Raw genomic sequence first — 22673 nt, 5'->3', positions numbered from 1 at the left:
TCATTCCATTTGAGGAGACAAATCACAGGCTGTAGGGGGAAGGGTCACTACAGATGTTATATATTGGGTTCTATGGCACCTTGAAGCATGCCTCTGGTGTAATTTTAACATAAAAATATGTCACGCATCAGGGCCACATTTCTATGTGCTATAGGTCCATACATCTAGGCATTTGAAATCATATGGAATTGGAACTGCAAATTTAGATCCAATTCACAGCTATGTCTTATAAAAGTGGAGATACTGCCATTTAAAAACAACCCCAGTCAATTGCTAGTATCTGTTCCCTTTATCATTTCCACTTAGATAGAAGGAAGCTTAGGTATGAGAGCTATCAGTGTAGAACCAACCTTGGCTCCCATATCAAAGAAGGAGCTCTGTGACCTACTGAATTGGTAATAGTCCTCAGCATGAACTGCAGGCGGTCTGTGTTTAATCGCATAGAGATCTGTGCTCTACATAAACACAAGTAAAAAGGTCAGTCTTGCATTTTCCTCTTAAAGACAAAAAAAACTTCTAATGTGGGACTGTCAGCAGAGAAATGGATAATGGACAATCTACCAAACCGTGTTCTGTAAATTCTCATTCTATTGCACTCAATATTTTCTCATTACAGATTGCACTTCCATTTTTGTGGGAAAAAAAGAGTTTCTAAATATCCAAATTGCAGTAGGGTTGTGCTATTCCCAAAGCCGCCCTTTTGGCAAATATTTTTTCCAATCCCGCCATTTGATTGACTTCCTCTGCCTTATTTAAGGGGTTGTCCACTTTTAGGAAATTTATACAGTTTTCCAATATAATTTCTGTAACAATTCCTCGCTAGATCTCTATAGGAAGCTTCATTGTTTTCTTCCTGTGATGTCACACAGTGCAGGGCTCATTACAACGGACAGCTATGATTACTCTCTATGATATAATGAGCTGTGCACTTATGTGACATCACATGGTCAGATTTCTATCTACATGAATTAAACAAGTAAGCAAAGTGATAGCTAGCAGAAATCTAGCGAGGAATTGATATGGAAAGTATATTGGAAAATTGTTCATTATACAAATAATTTGACTTGTGTGCTGAAAGTGGACAACTCCTTTAACAGAGATGCTCATTGCAAGGGTCCAGGGTGCATGCACAGTTTATTTCTTTTAATTTTTCCTAAAAATTGGGCAACAATCTGCAGAAATGTAGCAGAAATTCAATCTGCATTTTATTATCTGTAGACTATTTTCCATCCAGAACCTCCAAATACTTGAATATAATGTCTACAATTTATCTTTATTTGACTTGCAGACACCTTTAATAACTGTAACTAGGGGTCGTCTGTAAGTCGGGTGTTCTTAAGAAGCGGACCATCTGTAAATGATAAACAATGGGTGTAGGGTCCCCTGTATGAAGGAATTCACCATGAATGTTATTCTCTTCCTATGTAACAGTGGTCTTTGGTGTGAGTGGATGTAGCATACTTGTTGTTTGCTCGCTGTAGGGAAGACGATGTGTACCAAGATGTAATTGTGAGCAGAACTATTTGTTTTAATTAACATGATGTGCTAATAGAGTAATAATGATCCATTCTGGGGGCGGCTTCACATATACGGCAAAATAAACAAATTGATAATGTTTGAAGAAGTAATTAGGTTTGACAAACATCTTCATTACCTCCTGAATAATCACTGGCGTCTTGTCAATAAGAGGCGTTTTATCTCACTAAGTGTTCCTTGCAGCAATGTTCAGTGGGGGCAAATACTTAATTCCATAGCATGCATCACTGCTAAAGTACACCGCGTCCATGTGCTCAAGATTGGGAAAGTCCTTCGTATGTTTTATATAAGGGCATGAAATAAGAAATAAACTGTTTAGGAGGGCGGTCAGGTGGGAATACCACAGAGCAATGACAATACCGAACAGAAGCCAAGAGAAATACATTAAAGGGCATCTCTACTTCCCCCTCACAGTGCATAGAACAGGTGATGAGCGGGACCGCCAGCACGACCGGGGGGAGTGAGTATATTAAAAGACGAGGCGCTCTGGTGATGTAGCTGGAGCGCCTCAGGTTAATTAGTATACATATAATATAATATAGAACTATATTACCACAATTGCTGCGTATAGAGTTATAATAAAACAAGAAACCTTTTAGTAGGACACATCTACCATTAGTAAGACTGATGGTAGGTGTCCTTGAAATCTACCTCTTAGGCAAATTTTGCACAGGTGTGAAATTGCAGGACCGTGCGACCTTACATTGAAAATTAGAGCAGGTCCCAGTCAGATCCATTTTTCACAGATTACTCATAGACTATAGTTCAGGATTAAAGGAAATGGACCATGAAAAATGGACATTTGGCCACATTCACTAGCAGGTATCAAAAGATGCCATAGAAGGCTTCTCATTTTTTCCTTTTTTCCTGGGATTTTTTGGGTAACTCTGTGCTGTGAGGGTATACATGTAGGATATCATTGCAAAGTCAGCATACTGCTAAAAAGGGTGACATCAAGCACTACTAAAACAATATAGAAGTACAGTACAGGCAAGAAAGATTCTGTAGGTGTGTTCTTAAGTTGAATTTGTATGTAAGTTGGAAGAATAGATTTTATAATTGTAACTGGGAATAATTGTAACTGGGAAGAATTGTCATGGGAACAAGGATTATCAATAAAACTTTTTAGACACCTTACAGCTGAACATTAAAGCCGGATAAGTAAAGCATCCAGAGATTTTTTTTTTTTACCAGAGGTCACAGTGGGCAGAGAGGTCCTTCTAGGGGTCGTCTTTAAGTTGGGCAAAACATGTTATTGTTTGAGTAATGAAAAGTTGTACAATTTTCCAATATACTTTCTGTATAAATTCCTCATGGTTTTCTAGATCTCTGCTTGCTGTCCTGCTATAGGAATCTTTATTGTTTACTTCCAAAAGACAGAAATTTGACCATGATCACACAGGTGCACAGCTCATAATATCACACAGCTCTCATTACTCTCTGATACTAACGAGCCGTGCACCTGTGTGATCATGGTCAGATTTCTGTCCACTGGAAGTAAACAATAAGGATTCCTATAGCAGGACAGCAAGCAGAGATCAAGAAAACCGTGAGGAATTGATACAGAAAGTATATTGGAAAATTGCATAATTTTTCATCATGCAAACAAGAACATTAATTTGCCGGGACATTTGGGGACTGCCTGTATATGCACTGTAGACTGCTGGCACAATTCAGGTGTATTACATAATATCCAAAGAATGGCTGAGGGAAAGTGCAAACAGATCAAAAATAAAGGCACCCAAAAGCTATGCAGGGTGCTTTAGGAAGTTGTAGATTCGTACTTTAAAACCACACATGCATAGCCTGAACAACAGGCCAAGCCTGATAAGAAGAAGTTTAAAAGCACATAGAAGGGAAGTAACCTGATTCTAATATTTATATATTTTTTTTGTATATTCTATCAGAATAAGTAATTGTAGGTATTGACTGTGGGTTACATAACTGTGCATCAGCTGACAGGAGCATCTAGGAATATAAACTACTGTGATAAGTGCTCTGTGACATAAAGATCTTAATGTCACACAATCCTGCCTACATAGATGACAATGCAGAACCATGGATGCACTCAGCTTTCCACATCCCATACTGCTACAACTGCTGTGTATAATGGAATAGATAGTCCTGCAGTGTAAAAGCTCAAAGTGTCCAAAAAGACAGACGCAAAATATTTCAGATAATTTTGTCCGTTACAATTCCATAAAGACTATTCTTTATCATACAGCATGGCAGCCATATTATGGAATATATGTTCTGTAGGATTAAGGCAAATGTGCAGAGGTGCAACATTTATCCAACTAACAACGACATGGAACCAAGGCAATAACCTGCAATCCATTGTCAGCATGTTCTCAGACAGGAAGAGCTGAGCAAATTGATTACAGGATCTTTGTGTAATATATATATATATATATGTATATATGTATATATGTATATGTATATATATATATATGTATATATATATGTATATATGTATATGTGTGTGTTATATTTTATAAATCTGGATCATTTTTTTATGTTTATTATATGGGTGATTGTCTGATGTGTGGGAGGCTCTTGATCTCTGTGTAGGACTGTCTACACCGTGCAATCTTCTTCTCTTCACTTCACTCTTATCTGATTTTTTTTTTTTTTTTTATGTTTTTTGCCATGTGACAAACTGTTCAGTAGCTAAACTTACAGTTACATGAATGTTACCTACTTGTTATATAATGTGTAATTGTGGTTTTACTAATTTGGATTCTTTCTTTTATACACAGCCTGTCCGCCAGCACTTTGTCTGTTTCATCGGGTAGCAGCCTTGGCTCCTTAGCATCTAGTCGAGGGTCCCTGAACACGTCTAGTCGAGGTTCTCTTAATTCTCTGAGCTCCACGGAACTGTATTACAGTCAAGGAGACAGTACATCGGACTTGGACTACCAGTACAAATTGGACTTTATGCTCCAAGAGAAAAGTGGTTACATTCCAGCCGGGCCCATCACCACCATCCATGAAAATGAGGTGGTCCATTCCCATGGTGGGTCAGAGTATACAAACCTGCAAACAGCACAAGAAGACCCACAAGAAACCAAACCTCCAAAGTCTGTGACATCACTCTCTTCGCTATCCTCCCTTTCATCCTTGTCCCCACCAGGCTCTCCTCCAGTATTGGAGGCAGCTTTCTCTTTGTCCACTCAGGATACTATTGGTACAGATTTTGAGAGTTATGACTTTCCTGGAATATTCTCAGAAATGAACATAAGTGAAAATCGACATTTATTGGACTCTTGTATAGAGCAATCACCAGCCTTTTCGGAAGATAAAGCCACAAAGCATGGGACACCTGCAGCGCTGCAAGAAGAAAGTACAGGTAAGCACCAAATTGTCTGATATTCATGTCATATGAGCTGTGGCCAAAAGCAAATACTCTATGAGGATGTCTGTGATGTTGGCAAGTCAAATGTATTTCGAATCTGCCATCAAAATAGAGCATGATAAGCCAGGGACACTTTGTGATCCATGGCCTCCTTGCTTCTAAAATCAACTCTTAAAACTATGCTCATGAGCCTGAAAGGCTACTGGTTTAGTTCCCAGAGCCCCTCTGTGATGCAAATTCAGCAGATTCAGAGGTTGTTACAGTGTGCACGGAGCACTTTCTCTCTCCCTTAAGAACAAACCTATGGAGCCTATCTTGTACGTAACCCAGGGACTGCCTGTAATTGAGAAAATAAAGGTTATGGCTTTGGAATGTAGGAAGTGAAAAACAGAAATTCTAAAACCAGTAAAGAGACCAGTAAAGAGTTTTTGTTTCAATCGATAAGCCATAGCTTTATTTATTTATTTTTTTTATTATGTTGCTAGTGTCCGGTATCCTGGTCTCCCAACAATAGAGATTGCTTCTTGTCTGAAAAAATCATATACAGGCGGTCCCCTATGTAACGACACACGGCCCCAAGTTAAAGACAGACCTCTCGGCCCCCTGTGACCTCTGAAGCTCTCTGGATGTTTCACTTTCCTCCCAGGCTGCAATGATCAGCTGTAATGTGTCTGTAATGAAGTTTTGATAATCCTTGTTCCCATTACAGGAAAAATTTTGAAAATTGAATTGTAACTGTGGAAATTTTTTGTTGTTGTCTGGAGCTACAATTATAAAATATACAGTCTATCCCAAGTCTTCTCTTGACCAAATCATGACCAAACGGAGCTATTTGTATCTCAGACAAGCCCTGCAATATAGTGACAGCCATAAGTCACCTTGCAGTTTGGCCACCGAGAGCCTTTTCTTTGCCGTTTTACTTTTACTTTTATAAGATTTTCTAGGCGTCTTTTTTTTTTTTCCTATCTCAAATACTAAAATATGATGTATGTTTGGGCATCAATTAGATTTTACTAGTAATCTAGTAATTTCATTCTAGTGCATGTGGTATGCAAATACAAAATACGAGCAGACTTGGAGGCTGTGAGCTCTCAGCGCTTCTCTCCAGCTAAGCAGCAGTTTTGGAAACCTGAATCACTTTGAGACAAAAAAAATGCAGTCTGATTTCTCATTGAAAAGGCCCCCTACTGCAGGGAAGCAGTGTGAATTTAATACTTCAGCTTATTTCGGATAATTTGTGTCTTCACCAAAAAAAAAAAAAAGGGAAAAATAAAGTCTTTTTTTTTTTTTTTTTCCCTGCAGCTGTTTGCTGTATCACTCTGCCATCTAGTGGCCAGCGCATGGACCTGCAGTTTTGGATCTCTGACTAATATATACATATTTTGTATTGTAGATAATACACATTGGTCAACAATCCTTTAAATTATGATCAATCAGTATTTTTATATAACTATATTTCTGTTGCACTTTCATTTGCTTATGTTCCAATTTTTTTTTTTTTAAGTTTCTGGTGGTTTAAAATTATTAAGGTAACTGAAAACCTGAACGTAAATCCCAATCTGTTAAATGTCAGGTGTCAATGGATATCAAGCAACCCCCTTTGACTTTACTGGGGATTAATTGGGTAGCAATTCTGTTACCTGTAATTTTTCCAGGAAAAGAAGTACTACATGCGGGATCTTTTTCTCCAGCTATTTTAGATTTTTTTTTTTTTTTTAGCAACAGATTATCTGAACAGAACCCCTGATGCAGATGTGAACATAGCCTTACTCACCTTTATGTCCTGGTTCACATGTTCTAATGGTGCTTTAACCAACTTTTTACTTAGCTTCAGCAAAGATATGATGGTCTGACTTGTGACTACTACCGCCTTAAAACACTGATTTGTCGACAATGGGCAGTTATGTGTTGAGATGACATTAGTGAAAAAGCATTAACATACTATGGAGTATTGTCAAAGGGAACACCTGTGCACCACAGTGGAAAGAATCCAGTTACATTCCTGCATATAAATGTATTTTTCACAGTCCTGCTGCTACTAACACAAACACGCACAAAGGTATGGTTACACAAATCTCCATGGTTGCTGCTTGATTCTGTATAGTCAAATCATATTAGAAATCAGTAGACAGTGTCAGGTAGCAGCCCTGGAGATCTGTGTAACCATATCTGTTGGAAGTAGATGCATGTATATTCCAGGGTTATAGCTGGATTATGTGCACTGGTATATAAGATCATTTCACTGAATGCAGCACAGCCCCTCCACCTGAGTATCTGCTGAAGTATTCAAACAGAAGCCTGCTACAGCAGTGACTCAGAGCAGAGGGGAGGGGCTTTGCTGTATTCTTTTAAGACATCTCACACACTAGTGATGGGAAGTTTGTCTCTTTATAATGAGCTGTCTCCTGAACGGTTCCCCATGTAATTACATAAGTATTCGTTTTCAGGCAGCCAGCCGCCCATTCCCACTAAACTTTCAACCAGAAATTTCAGATTAAAAGAGGCTTGACTCAAAAATAAGGATGAGGGGGCTCCCCAATTTGGGGCGGGGTTAAGCAAGCAATCTGTTTTCTGCCAAGAGCTGTCTCCCATCGTTCACCATAAAGAGCCGACTCTTAGAGGTAAATTGCTCCCGAACAACCCATCACTACAGTGCACCAGAGCGCAACACATATAAAGGTATTGTTACACAGATCTCCAGGGCTACTGCCTAACACACTCTGGAGCTTTGTATGGTCAAATCAAAGTAACCTATTACACATTTGTACACAGATGTACAGTATACATAATATTTGTTCATATGCAATAAGTTGTATTGCTGTTTGGGTGTAAATTTTGTTTTAATCGATGTTATAGATCATCTGTATTACTTCTATTCCTGAGGTTGAACCACAAGAGCGGTTTGGTTCATGTTATAATGATGGCTCAGCACACCCAGGGGTCTGCGGTATTCACATCCAGAATGATCATTTGTAGTCATCACTTCACTTTGGGCACCATAGCCAATATTAAGCAGAGACAAGGTGTGCTGCGAGGGCACCCTTTTGTGTGTCCCATTGTTAGAGCCATTACAAGGAGACTGCGGATCCAGGCTCCTGCTGGAGTGACTGTGAAGTCCTCCCTGAGTCCGTGTCTGTCATTGCCAGAGTTTCAGAAAAGCTACAGATATTCCTATGGGTAATCAATAAATCATGTCGCCACCTTCACCCCATCACAAGGGGGAAAATAAAAAGCTTCTTTATCATTAAAAGGGAGTAAAATCAGCATTCTTCTGTTACACCTTAAAAAAGACATTCAGCAATCAAATCGGCAATCTGAAGCCGCAGAACTTTAAACATCCTAACAAGATGTAAGGGCTGCGCTCAGAAGGGAGCACAGAGCATCGCTACGCACTTTCTCGTGGCGGATGAAAGCCCTTCTTGGAATGTCAGAATTGCGTCTTTATTTAAAGACTTTTGGCGCTCTGCGGGGGAGCAGCCTGTGAATGTGGGTTACAGATGAAACGCAAGGAGGTGCAGCACATGGTGGAATACAGTTATTGGGGAAATAAAGGCTTCCTTTGACAAGTGTGGATGTAACCAACGGGGAGGTTTTTGAGTGTTTGTGTTTTCAAATGAAATAAGATTCCCTTCTTAATGGCGTAAAGAAGATCTTAAGGGAAGATGCTCAAGTCCCAAAACGCTTAGAAAATAATACTAAAACATATTCTGACACTATTAGTTTCCATATTTTCCAAATGTTTCCTACATATGCTTCCATGATAAGATACTTTATAGCAGGTGTTTCTTTATTTAAAAAAAAAAAGTCTATTTTGTATTTGGGCATTTATGATCATGGATACATCATGAGACTAATATACATACAGGCAGTCCCCGGGTTATGTACAAGATCGGGTCCGGGAGTTTGTTCTTAAGTTGAATTTGTATGTAAGTCGAAACTGTATATTTTAAAATTGTAAATCCAGACAAAAAAAATTTTTGGCCCCAGTGACAATTGGAGTTTAAACATTTTTTGCTGTAATGGGACCAAGGATTATCAATAAAGCTTCATTACAGACACTTTACAGGTGATCATTGCAGCCTGGGACTATAGTAAAGCATTTACAAAGTTGGGTGTCCTTAAGTAGGGGACCGCCTGTACATGCCGAGGGACAATTTAAAGGGAACCTCCACTACCCCCCAAACACCCCAAACATTACCCTGTTCACCACTTTCCAATTGGTGTTTTTAGAACTCCAGAATCCCTCTAAACACTTTTTTAAAATCATCCCTCATAAGGTCACGGAGATTGTGGAGCTCAACTATGCAGACAAGTTCCCCCCGCCTCCTCACAGTCATTTGGATTGCTAATCCCGCCACCACGTCATTATCTTATTGCTGTGCGTTTTCACAACAGGTTCCCTTGATAAGTGAAGGTATATCTGTAGGAAATTATATTGTGGTGTCTGGGTCTAATTTCTGGAAACCAAAGTCACTTTTTATGGTGAGGAGGCACCTAAATGGCCTCCTAAGGCCCCCATGTCTGCACCTCCTCATGTTTAAAATTTTTTAGGAGGTATGTTCATTGTGCCTCTGTACCTGGTGTATTTTCTCCCATATTTACTTGGTTTTTTTTATGTTTTTTATACAGATGTTGACTTTGGAAGAAAGTCTGCAAGCGACATCCAGGAAGGGAAGACGGCCTGCGTTTCTGCTGCAGTTTCTGATGAGTCTGTTGCGGGTGATAGCGGTGTATATGAAGCATGCATAAAGCCGTAAGTGTCCTCTTTCCTCTGCATGTACCTCTATGGTACATAATGCTCCAAATGTTATAGTCACTTCATTTCAACCACATGAACCTTTTGATCGGTCCATCACTTTGTCAATCTGGTAACATCTGATGAAACTTGAGATTAAACCATTAACTTTCCAGCCACCGCTTTCTCCTATATTGGCCAATGGAAAAAAAAACAAATGTCTATTAGCAATGACCCACCTGTGGACAGCGCATGCACAACTATTACCACAGATCCCACAGGTCAAACAAGCACCCCCTAAGTGACTTTCATTAGAAACCTCATGCCACCAGTCTCATCTGGCCAACCCTCCCAAAAATGGCCAGAAGTTTGGCTACATGATGGACTATGTTCACAAAAGCAAATTGAGGCTGCCACATGGGCCACTTAGATTGGAAAATTTGCCCGGCCTTATATCATATTCCATTCCTGACAACACAATTCCCGACTCTGTACCCAAAATGCTCCAATGCTCTCTCTATTCAGCTCTCTATTCATATTTTTCACAGACCTGCTACTACTAACAGCACACACACATGTATGGTTACATGGATCTCCAGAAACTGACAAAAAATCCTTGTTAGTTTCTTTCCATATGAAAATGTTTCTGGTTATGACCGGTGAGAAAGAAAAACCTCCACAATTATACTCATATTTTCAATATCAAGATTTTGCTTTGACTTTGGCCCAGTGTGTACTTGAATTTCACACCCCTGGTTTAGCTAATCATTCTTTATTATTATTTTTATTAAGACATGGATAGTTTTACTGCTTTTTGAAACATTGTGTACTTGCTTGCCAGGCCTTGTGAAGATGCTGCATTCAGTGAAGATTATCCAGTGCTTGGAGCAGCTGAGGTGCAGCTTTCTCTTAGGTGAGCAACACAGCACTTACCCATTCATGCTCCCAAGGGACCTCACCAGGCAGACCATGGTGATTTTTGGACACTTTTAAAGGACATCTACCACCAGAATCAAGAATTGTAAACCAACACACACTGACATACTTGTGTGTGCCCCCTCTGACAAGATCTGCTCTTCTTTTAGCTTCTTATGCCCTCATTTTTACAAAAACGGCTTTAAAAGGTATGCAAATGAGCATTATGGGAGCCCAGAGCTATGGAGCCCAGAGCCCCTTAGGCTCAATTGCATTATTTTAAAGGCTATTTTTTTATAAAAACAAGGGCATAAAAAGCTAAAAGAAGAGCAGATCCTGTTAGAGAGGTCCCACACCAGCATGTAAGTGTGCTTGGTTTACAATCCTTCATCCTGGTGGTACATTTCCATTAAGTGAAGTCCGTACTACAATTAAGAAAGACTTAATCAATTAATAAACCCTAATTACACAATGAGCATTTATCAAGCATCATGGGCCAGTCTTATTATTCCCCCCACTGGCACAAGATATTCAACAGATATGCTAATAGGCTGTGGCCTGGATGAATTCTACACCAGGCCCGTACTGGGGTATAACGTGCACTAAGAAACTGGCACAGACTATGGTCAATTCAGCCCTCCCCGCGCTTCCATGCCCAAAAAGCAAAAAGGGGGAAAAAACATGCCAAGAATTGTGACCTTAATTGTGCCTTGTACGCTTGATAAATAACCCCCCAGCAAGAGTGAGAAATTTCTTTGATATTTTGTGTCTGTAAAATAAGTAGTTACTTTTGTTTTTAATTTAGATATGACCCAGGGAACTCCAGCTTTGTTATTATTATTGGAGAGATGAGGAATCTTCCTTCCCGAGTTCAGTACCACTCCCGAGTGTAAGTATAACCAAGCAGATTGTTGCACGATGTAGTAGGACGGGAACGGGGAGGAACAGGAAGTGGTCGGGGACCCATGGGTCCCCATGTTGGCATACGTAAATTAATAGTGAAGAGAGGAGGTAAGAGCCCCGTTACCAGCATCCTACAGAGACCAGACTTCATAGAACTTCTCTAGGCGGCCATAGAGCACATGTCCTGTATTTTACTATAGAGATTTAGGGAACGGCGGAGAAGCAAATCTTCCAAAACCTTCTCCAGATCTAGGTCTAGGCTTCTGCTAATATTTGGAGGAAAAGCTTGGCCCTCTGTTTGCCTAAAGCTATATGGAGACGACACAGCAAGAATGCCATGGGGTCCAAAACTTGTGTAATATTCTCTAGAGTGGACTGCAAGCTTCCAATAGGGGATTATAGAAGGAAGTTATTATAAAAGTTCAGGAGTGAGATACCTATTCTGTAAAAAATTTGTACTGATTCTCCTTATATATAGTAGAACGAGAACCTTAAGGGTCTTTAGACTGGATAACCTCCAAAAACCATCTTACCAGCTGGACATGTAATGCAAAGTTTTCCAGGCTAAGGGCTCATTCACACAAATGCAATGGGGACCAATATGCAGCCGCATTGACGTCTATGCTGCCTAAGTTGTCTCATTGCATATGTCCGCTTGCTTCTCTATGGAGACAGACATCGTGTGGTTTGCTGTAAATACCCAACCTCTTTAACCCCTTCCCGACATTTGACGTAATAGTACTGCATGGCGGGAGGTGCGTTCCCGCAAAATGCAGTATTATTACGTCATGCTTCTGGCACCGGCTCCTGAACGGAGCCGGCGCCAGAAGCTGCGGGTGTCGGCTATATATTATAGCCGACACCTGCCTCTAACACCCGCGATCGGAGATTTCTCCGATCGCGGGTGTTAACCCCTAACACGCCGCGGTCGCGCTGGGGCCGGTGCCCGGGGCTGCGAGATCTTCCTCCGGAAGCCGGGTCCCTGCCTCCTGGCAGGACCCGGCTGTAAGACACTGGGCATGCGCAGCATGCTCAGTGTCTTACATTACACAGTGCAATACATCTGTATTGCACTGTGTAACCTGTAAAAAAGCTTGAACAAGTGATCAGAAGATCACTTGTTCAAGCTTAGATGTCAGTAACAGTAAAAAAAGTAAAAATAAATAAACTTTTTTACAATAAAAATAAATAATAAAAGAAAGTGAAAGTCCCCCCAAACACCACATTTCCCTTTACACAAGTAATAAAGTATAAAAAACACTAAATCACGAAAAAACCCCACTTATTTGGTATCGCTGCGTCCGTAACAATCTGTACAATAAATCCTAATCATAATTGGACCCGCTCGGTGAACGTGGTAAAAAAAAAACCCCAAAAACTTGCCAAAAATTAAAACTTTTTATCAAATTGCTTTACAAAAAATGTTCTAAAAAGTGATCCGAAAAAGTTACAAGCACCAAAATGATACCAATAAAAAGAGCAACTTGTCACGCAAAAAATAAGCTTACAACCAGCTCCGTCAACTAAAAAATACTATAATTATGCCGCTATAAAAATGGCAATACTAAAACAAATGCAATTTTTTCTATTCTAGTTTTCCTTCAATAAAATTGGACAAATAAAAATAAAACTATATAAATGAGGTATCACCGTAATCGTAGTGATCCGTAGAATAAAGATAATATATTATTGTTATGCTACAGTGAACACCCCCCCAAAAAATGCTAAAAATCCAAAACAAGAATTGATGATTTTATTTTCCTCCACACGTAAAAAGTTAATAAAATTGCTTCAATAAGCTAAAAACCCACTAAAATTAAGTTTTTTTACAGTGCATCTCGTCTCGCAAAAAATAAGCCCTTATTTGTCTAAATTGCCTAAAAAATAAATAAAGATTGTATAGCCTATTCCCAACGAGCGTTGTTATAGAACGGTGCGGCGGGTAGTGACTTTCCAACACCGGTCAGGGTAAGACGGCGGCTGTTCACTGATCGGGGTAAGATGGCGGCTGTTCCTGACAGCCATCCATCCTGCCCCATGGACCAGAAGGGTTACGTTCCCCCCACACCCCCCCAGTTTATTATCGCTGCTATTGGCTCATCAATTCAGACGAGCCAATAGCAGCGAATTTACTTATGACGTCTGTAATACCGGTCACCATGTCTGTAGACACGGTGATCGGGGCAGGATGGCGGCTGTTCCTGACAGCCACCAATTTTGCCTTGCGGTCCAGAGGGGTTTTGTTGCCCCCCTCTGTCCATGTTTGTCGCTATTGGCTGGTCGATTTGGTCCAGCCAAAAGCAGCAATATTCGTCACAATGGGCATCGCTAAGGTGAATAAGAGCAACACTTGGCTATAATTTCCCTACTAAAACGAAGATATGGTACAAAAGCGCTGGCCGTGCACATTGTACAGATTATGCTGTACAACTCTTACGTGCTGTTCCAATGTGCAGGTCCTGCCGTATCATTTCTCCGTTTTCAAGAGGAAGGTATTAGGAAACTAATATTGGGACAAGAAGGACGCGGCCCCAGTACCTCTGGTTTAGATGTTCCTGTGTTTTGCTAGGACAGCATTTTCCCGGTGAATTCTGCTGCTTCTAATGGTAGGACTCAATAAAGAGTCTGTTCCAAAAGAGGAGTTAGGATGGACACTATATACTACTAAGAGACCTGCGACACCTCCAGAGTGACAAAAGTTTAGTTGGTCCCCTGGTATATTCTACCTCCTTATACGCAACACATTCACAATTCACGCCCAAGCTGTTTGAATTAATTTCGGTAAAATGAATAATTGTAACAACTGTTAGGTCCCTTTGCTCCCTATACCCCTCCATTATTTCATAAGGGGCACCACATAACGGGCACTGAACTTTCCAGAAATAATTGCAATTTCCATCTTGGACTCCATTGCACATCGTATTTGGAAACCACCTATATGTTCAAAATGCTCATTTCACCACGTGTATTACACTACACCACATATTACACCTTGCTATATTCCCCAAGGGGTGTACATTCAACAATTAGGGTCACTTTTCGGGTTTTCCTCTGTTTTGGTACCACTACGGCTCTCCAAATGTATCCTGACACATGTGAAGGATTTCTTGCAAATTTGGCCTCTAAAAGACAAACATCCCTCTTTTACTCTACTGTGCGCCCATAAAGCATTTTATATGCACATGTGGGGTACTTCTACACTCGGGAGAAATAGTTTTACACCTTTTTTGGGGTTATTTAATATATTATCCCTTGTGGCTTACAAAAATTAGCGGTAAAGTGACATTTATAGGAAAATTTTCACCTTTTTAATGTTTAGGGCCTAATTGGATCATTCACCTGTAGGGGCAAATACATATATTACACATTGCAAAATTCTCTAAGGGGTGTGCGTTCAAAAATTAGGGACACTTTTTGGATTCTTCTCTGTTTTATACCACTAGGGTTCTCCAAATGCATGTCAAACATTTCTGTCAAATTTGGCTTCTAAAAGGCAAACATCCCCCTTTCCTTTTACTGTGCGCCCATACAACATTTTATATACACGTGTGGGGTACTTCTACACTTGAGAGAAATAGGTTTATACATTTTGAGGGGTTATTACATTTTTTTATCCCTTGTGGCTATATAAAATTAGGAGTAAAATGACCTTTATAAGAAAATGTTCACCTTTTATCTATTTAAGCCCTAATTAAATCAAACACCTTTACGGACAAATACACATATTACACCTTGCTAAATTCTCTAAGGGGTGTGCTTTCCAAAATGGTGACACTTGTTGGGGTTCCGCTCTGTTTTGGTACCACTACGGCTCTCTAAATGCATCCTGACACATGTAAAGGATGTCTGTCAAATTTGGCTTCTAAAAGGCCAACGCCCCTCTTTCCCTTCTGAGCTTCACTGCGTACCCATACAACATTTTATTTGCATGTGTGGGGCAATTTTATACTTGGGAGAAATGCTAGTACACATTTTTTGGGGTTGTTTCATCTTTAATGTCTTATGGGATACAAAAATTAGCCGTAAAAGTGACTTTTTTGGGAAAATGTTCACCTTTTTCCTTTTAGGGACCTAATTGAAGCAAACACCTGTAGGGGAAAATACACGTATTACACCTTGCTGAATTCTCCAAAGGGTGCACTTTCCAAAATGGTGACACTTGTTGGGGTTCCCCTCTGTTTTGGTACCACTAGGGCTCTCCAAATGCATCCTGACACATGTAAAGGATGATGGTCAAATCTGGCTTCTAAAAGGCCAAAGCCCCTCATTCCCTTCTGAGCCCTACTGAGCCCACTTTATATGCAAAAGTGGTGCAGTTCTGTGCTTAGGAGAAATAGTTTTACACATTTATGGGGTTGTTTCATCTTTTATCCCTTGTGTCTTACAAAAATTTGGGGTAAAAGTGACTTTTTTGAGAAAATTTTCACCTTTTTTCCCTTTTGGGGCCTAATTGAATCAAACACCTGTTGGGGAAAATACACAAATTACACGTTGCTAAACTCTCCAAGGGGTGTACTTTCCAAAATGGTGTCTCTTGTTGGGGCTTTCCTCTGTTTTGGTACCATTATGGCTCTCCAAATGCATCCTGACACATGAAAACTTTTTCAGCCATATTTGCCCTGCAAAAACGAAACAACGCTCTTTCCATTCCAAGTGCCCCCCTGTGCCCGTACAGCAGGGTACAGTGACAAAATGGGTAATGGCATGCTCAGGAGGAATTGCCCTAAACATTGTAAAATGCATTTTCCTTTTTAACCCATTGTGAAGGTGCAAATTTTAGTGTTCAATGAATTTATAGTAAGATAAAATTACATTTCTCTAATTTCACTTTCATTTATCTTTCACCCTCATGAAACACTAATAGGGTTAACAAAATTCCCAAAGGTTGTTTTGAATATTTTGAGGGGTGTAGTTTCTAAAATGGTGTCATTTGTGGGGGTTTTCTGTCATGTAGGCCTTATAAAATCACTTCTAACTAAATTGACCCTCCAAAAGTAGGTTTTGATGATTTTCGTGAAAATCTGAAAAATTGCACCTAAAGTTATAAGCCTCCTAACATCCTAAATAAAGGAAAAGATGTTTGAAAAATGATGCCAAGTTAAAGCAGACATATGGAAAATGTTAGTTATCAAGTTATTTTAGTGATATGACCAACTTTACAAAAAGTAGAAAATTTTGAATTTGGAAAACATTGTTTTTTTCAAAATTTTTGCCAAATTTCCATTTATTTCATAAATAAATACTAAATATATTGATTAAATTTCTCAACCAGCATGAAGTACAATGTGTCACGAAAAAACAATCTCAAAATCAACTGGATATGTTAAAGCGTTCCAAAGTTATAACCACTTAAATAGGCACATGTCAGATTTTAAAAAATGGGCCGTGTCAGGAAGGTGAAAAGTGGCTTCAGCGTTAAGGGGTTAAGATTACCTTATCTTTAATAACACAGGGCTCTAATACTCATACATCCACTACATTCATACATTCTAGCATTTAACAAAAGCCCTGCTAGAGGAATGAAAGTTGCACCGCTGCTCTTGGCCGAGACCAACTTTCATATTCTCTGACTTTACATGACAGCCAAGGGCTTAGGTCGCCATTCTCTTCTGGACCCCGCTGCCAGGTGTGAAATGATGGATATGCAGAAAGGCTTTCGGATATATCCCGTGTCACCCATAATCGGCGGTAGTGGCACTAAGAGATCAATCGTTAACGCGTCTGACAATGAGAGATTACGTTTCCTCTAAATATTAAGTACATGTTATGTTTATGACTCAAAGTAAGAAAACTATTGTGTTCAAAAGGTTATTAACCCACCGGGGCTTAAAAAAGTTAATGATGTAGTTTAAGTCATTGGGCGCAGGGTTTGACTGTAGAGGCGGCAGCACTTCGCTTTGACTACTACTTCAACAACCTTCAGGAAAAGAGCTGGAGACTTCCCTTCATGAGCAGAGTTGAAGGAAAAAAAATCCTCTCAAGTACTAAGTGCTTTGTGTTGCATTGGATATCTAAGTTCAAAGGGTGGAAAGCATATACAATGGAGACTGCTGTTATGGTTGATGTCTGATTTATCTCTTTCATCTTAGTATTGCCTTTCGTGATTGCAGCTACACATGCTTTTTTCCTGGGGATTAAACGTCTTGTAAGCACTTTTAAGCATATAAAAGTAATAGGAACTAAAAACGAGCTTTATATTTCTTAACCACATCTGTATTTATGCTGCTGGGAGAGCATTACTATGATGACCGAACCTTTATAACCGCACATGTGTGGAATCTACCTTGTTTTTTTAATGTACTGCCTATGTGCAGGGCTGCACAGGAGATATAAAGTCAGCTATACGGATATATTTATGGGACATTTAAAGACCTCCTTGTATATGGCATGTGTGTTGTTTTTTATCTCTTTATCTGTGCTGTGTCAGTGCTTCAGATAACAGGGATCTGCTTTTTTTCTTTTATAAATAACTTGATATATTAGGAGTTAAAGAGAACCCGTCATGCAAAATAACCCCCTAATCTAAATATATTTTCATAAACTGCCATCAGAAAGCATTGCCTCTATCCCTTCATTGTCCCTCTACATGCCTGTGAACTTAAGTAAAATAGAAGGGATGAGGGGCACTGCATAAGAGCCTTTTCATGAATATGTCCATAAATATTTTCAGCATACAACATGCTAGTATCAGGCATCAGCCATAGGAAAAAGTGGTGCTTTTAGCTAAAAAAAAAGTCCATAAAGGTGCAACAAACAATCCAATAGAAGGAAAAAATAGAGCTGGCACTCACCGATAAAAGTTGATTCTTTATTCCAAAACTTTAAAATACATAGTTGCAGGAGGGAACAAGACTGCAGGACACTAAGAAAGGCGACAGCCTGTTTCGCGCTGCACTAGTGCTTGATCCTGCCTGTAAACTTAAGCAATAAGGTCCTATAGCTGTATGCAAATGACCTGTGAGATGTCCAGTGAGTCATTATCATATTCAAGCTGTCCGGCTTATTCATGAGTGGGAGGTACAGACCCCTCCCCCCAGTGCTTGACTGACAGCCCCTATAATGTTGTGATGGCTACTCCATGTGCTTCCAGGTGCTGGCGCCCCTTGCAGCCTGTGTGTATGAGATACTCCTATACACATGACTGACAGTCTGTATAATGATGTGAGGTATAATGGTGTAATGGCTCCTCCATGTGCTTCCTGGTGCTGGCGCCCCCTGCAGCCTGTGTGTGTGTATAGGAGAGATACAACCGCTCCAGGCAGCCATGTTACAGCAGAACATGTCAGGTACTTGTGTAGCTGATGTCTGTGTATTAGGAGGATGCAGCAGATGCAGCACACACACTAGCAATGCTTTACTATACATTACACACAGACATGAGCAGGGGGAGGAGAGGGGAGGGAGATCAGGGGTGACATCACTGCCTCTGACCATGTGACCAGCCTCATTTACATAATAAAAAAAAAGATAAAGAAATCTACCACCAGGATGAAGCATTGTTAACCGAGCACACTGACAAAATGGTGTGTGCCCCGTCTGGCAGGATCTGTTCTTCTTTTAGCTTCTTATGCCCTGTTTTTTTTTTTAAGGGCATTTAAAATTATGCAAACAAGCTTGTGGTGCTCCATAGGTGTTAATGGATCCTGGAGACCCTCAGACTTTTTTCTTAAAAACAAGGGCACAAACAGCTTTAAGAATAGTGGATCCTACCAGAGGGACACACACACCAGCATGTATGTGTGCTTGGTTTACAATCCTTCATCCTGGTGGTAATGTCCTTTAAAGACATACAGCAGCTTGCATTCCCAACTATATTTTTAATCCCATGTATCTCAGGTTGATGCTTACAGAAGCACAAGTCTGAAGTTTTGAAAGATGAGATTCCCATCTATTTAATCTGATACCGGATCCAGGGTTCTAGCTGCTACAGAACCAAATATATAGATGTTTGAAGTGATGCTCCCTCTGAGCCTGACTCATCTCAGACAAAAAAAAAATACAGTTTTCAGCAGATTTTCACATCACATTGAAGGAGAGTTCTATGTAGGTATAAAGGAGATCCAAGACAGGGAAGCAGCACTCAGTGTGGTTCAATTGTTTATTCATGTGTGGATATAATGCAATGTTTCAGTAGCACACTGAAGCCATTCTCAAACACATTGCTTGAAAATGGCTACATTGAGTTAGCTGAAACATTGCATTATATCCACATGTGAATAAACAATTGAACGATATGGAGTGCTGCTTGCCCCGGTCTTGGATACTCTGGAATTTTGGGGTCATGAGCCAGACCTTTACAAGACTGCACCCACAATTGGATTTTAATCCTCTCTTTCACTTCCTTCACTTTCACGTCCTTCACTTCTCTCTCTCTCTTTTTCGTTAAATCTCTCCTTTATACCTACAAAATAGCAGATCTATATAGGGCATTTCTCACCCTACCTGAGGGGGCTAGTGGTTTAGTGGGGTAAAATCTGGTGACAGAGACCCTTTCAAATGATCTGCATGACATATGTTGCGCCATATTGGGTCTATATAATAGACCCACTGTAATTTATGCTGCTTAGAGAGTATTACTGTATTATGAAAACTAGAACACTTATCCTTCATATTTTTTAATAGTCAAAATGACAACATTTCTTAACACCAAAAAAACACACAAAAAAGCTCTGTAAACAGGGCAAAACGTACATAAAGATCAGCCCACCAACGTATTAATGTCTGCTGGTCTCCAGTGGATGCCAAACATTTCCCTGATTTATAATTCTATTTTAAAATATGCACAATATTCTGTAATGGATATTTGATAGCTAATGATGAAAAAGTAATGTGACCAACAGCAATGATTCTTACATTAACGTTTTCACCTTTTAAGATAATGATGAATATTGGCGGTTACACCTGAGACTTCAGCTCCATTTACTGTCCGCCTGGATCATCTGATTGGTTGAAAAGCATAATGCAGTCCCATATATAATAGCTCCACAGCAGTTGGATGATTCTGCCATAGACTTGGACAATACAGTAAATATATGATATACAGTGAATACTTACCTAACTTTCTCCCTTCCTTACAGCTATATCCGGGTTGCCATTCTCCCATCTTCACATGACATCAGCTGCCTCTTTAGGACCAAAGTCCACCCGACCACGGAGTCGATACTGTTTAATGAGCTATTCAGAGTGTCCATTTCACAAAGTGTTTTGCAGCAGAAGACTCTAAGAGTGGACGTGTGTTCTGCTGGAAGGACCCTTCACGAGGAATGCTTGGTATATGACTTCTATCTCCGCTCATTCTGCTCGCCCTGTTTTGTGTTTCTTCTCTCACTCCCCGAGAGCCCTTGAAATCTATTACTGCTGGAGTGGATCTGTTTATGTGTGTAGCATTCATGCCACTGCCTCAGGATAAATATTAGAGCTGTAGTGAAAGCAAACTCTTTAATCAAGTATCCTTTAACTGTGAGCGGACAATAATTCATTGACTGCGTGATAGCGTTTCTTCATCGCTAAGTGCAGACATTAATTCCTGTATACAGTAAAATCCGCACTTATAAGTGTGTCATTCTCTGCTCTTTAGAAGAATGTTTATAAATGTATATAGTTATAGGGAACTTCTAGGGATATCACACATAAATCTTACTAATCTGTGCTACAGTTATATTAATATAACTCGAATGATATAAATATAAAAGAGCAGTTATCCTCCCAGGGTTTGTGCTCTCTTGCTTGTTTGTGCTCTCCACTGGTTTATCCATCCCCTTATGTCATGTATGTAGAGTATTGATGGGAATTCTGTCTCTTCTTAGCGAGCTGGCTCATTAGGCTCCACTCACTAAGAAGAGCCGGCTCTTCTGGCTCCTGAACGGCTCCCCATTACATATATAATAGGGAGCCGCATGCCAGCCAGTCACCCCATTCCACTCCCCCTTTAACACGATTTTATCAGGTTAAAGGGGGTGTGGTGAGCCGGCTAGGAGTGGGATTAAGTTAGCCACTGACTCACTAAGGTGAGCCGGCTCCCGACGTTCACAAACAAGAGCCGGCTCTTAGAGCCTGCTCGTTTGCGAACGGCATATCACTAATGTAGAGGTGATAATAACACCATGTAACACTTCTCATATGTATATCCGGAGATTTAACTGTGTTTTCATGATTAGAAGTTATTGCAGTTTTTTTTAAGCCAGAACCAGGTAGCACTTTTTTTATTCAGGAATGGAGTGGAATTTGGCTTTAGAAACTGCATGAAAAACCCTGAACTTTGAAACCCAGCCTCAGCTCGGATTAGTTTACTGCAGTGGAATCAACAGCCAGCATGTTACAGATCTGAAGGAGCAGAGCAGATTGTACATAGTGTCCTATCTGCAGGAAACGTTTTCTAGAGCAGCAGATGAACACATTGTACATAGTGTCCTATCTGCAGGCAGCATGTTATAGAGCAGGAGGTGTTGTGTAAATTGTATGAAGTGCCCCATTTACAGGAGGCATGTTATAGAGCAGGAGGACCTGAGCATATTGTGCATAATGTCCTATTTCAGATTGGGATTTCAGACTTAAAGGAAACCTACCACTTGTGGTAGGTTTCCGATGGCAATACCGAGCACCAGCTCAGGGTGAGCTGGTGCCGGAGCTTATTTTAGTTAGTGTTTTAAACCGCGGTATCGCGGTTTAAAACACTTTTTAAACTTTATAGCCGGCGCAGGCAGGTACGCGCTCTGCGCTTACCGTGCGCGCGGCTTCATAGGAAGTGAATGAGAGCCGCGTGCATGGTAAGCGCCGAGCGCGTACCTGCCTGCGCCGGCTGTAAAGTTTAAAAAGTGTTTTAAACCGCGATACCGCGGTTTAAAACACTAACTAAAATAAGCTCCGGCACCAGCTGGTGCCCGGTATTGCCATCGGAAACCTGCCACTTCAAGTGGTAGGTTTCCTTTAACTCCTAAAGAATGAGCAGAGAAATAAATTATAGCAAGCTACATTGTTTCTTTTCCCACAAACTGTATATCCTTCTGCTCCCCCAGCCATATAACATATTTGTCTGCAGATATGTCTGTACAGTCTGCTCTGCTCCTCTTGCTCTATAGCAGTGATGGCTAACCTATGGCACTGGTGCCAGAGGTGGCACTCAGAGCCCTTTCTGTGGGCACTCAGGCCATCACCAGAGATGACTCCAGGTATCTTCCTGCAGTCCCAGACAGCCCAGGACTTGCTGTGCACAGAGCTATTTTAAAGTGA

The 22673-nt window shown here is 40.3% G+C and overlaps 1 protein-coding gene across 1 annotated transcript in view; it reads left to right on the top strand.

Annotated features, from left to right (window-relative positions):
• WWC2 (WW and C2 domain containing 2) overlaps positions 1–22673 on the top strand; it is a 113945-nt gene that overhangs the window by 78582 nt on the left and 12690 nt on the right. The window contains exons 11-15 of the mRNA XM_072123366.1: positions 4296–4885; positions 9521–9644; positions 10468–10539; positions 11347–11430; positions 20522–20714. Coding sequence (XP_071979467.1) covers positions 4296–4885; positions 9521–9644; positions 10468–10539; positions 11347–11430; positions 20522–20714 — 1063 coding nt within the window. The remainder of the gene's footprint in view (positions 1–4295; positions 4886–9520; positions 9645–10467; positions 10540–11346; positions 11431–20521; positions 20715–22673) is intronic.

Source organism: Engystomops pustulosus, chromosome 1, assembly GCF_040894005.1.
Source record: "Engystomops pustulosus chromosome 1, aEngPut4.maternal, whole genome shotgun sequence".
Taxonomy (NCBI): Eukaryota; Metazoa; Chordata; class Amphibia; order Anura; family Leptodactylidae; genus Engystomops; species Engystomops pustulosus.
Note: the sequence above shows the minus strand (reverse complement) of the source record. Positions and strands in the feature narration are given on the sequence as shown.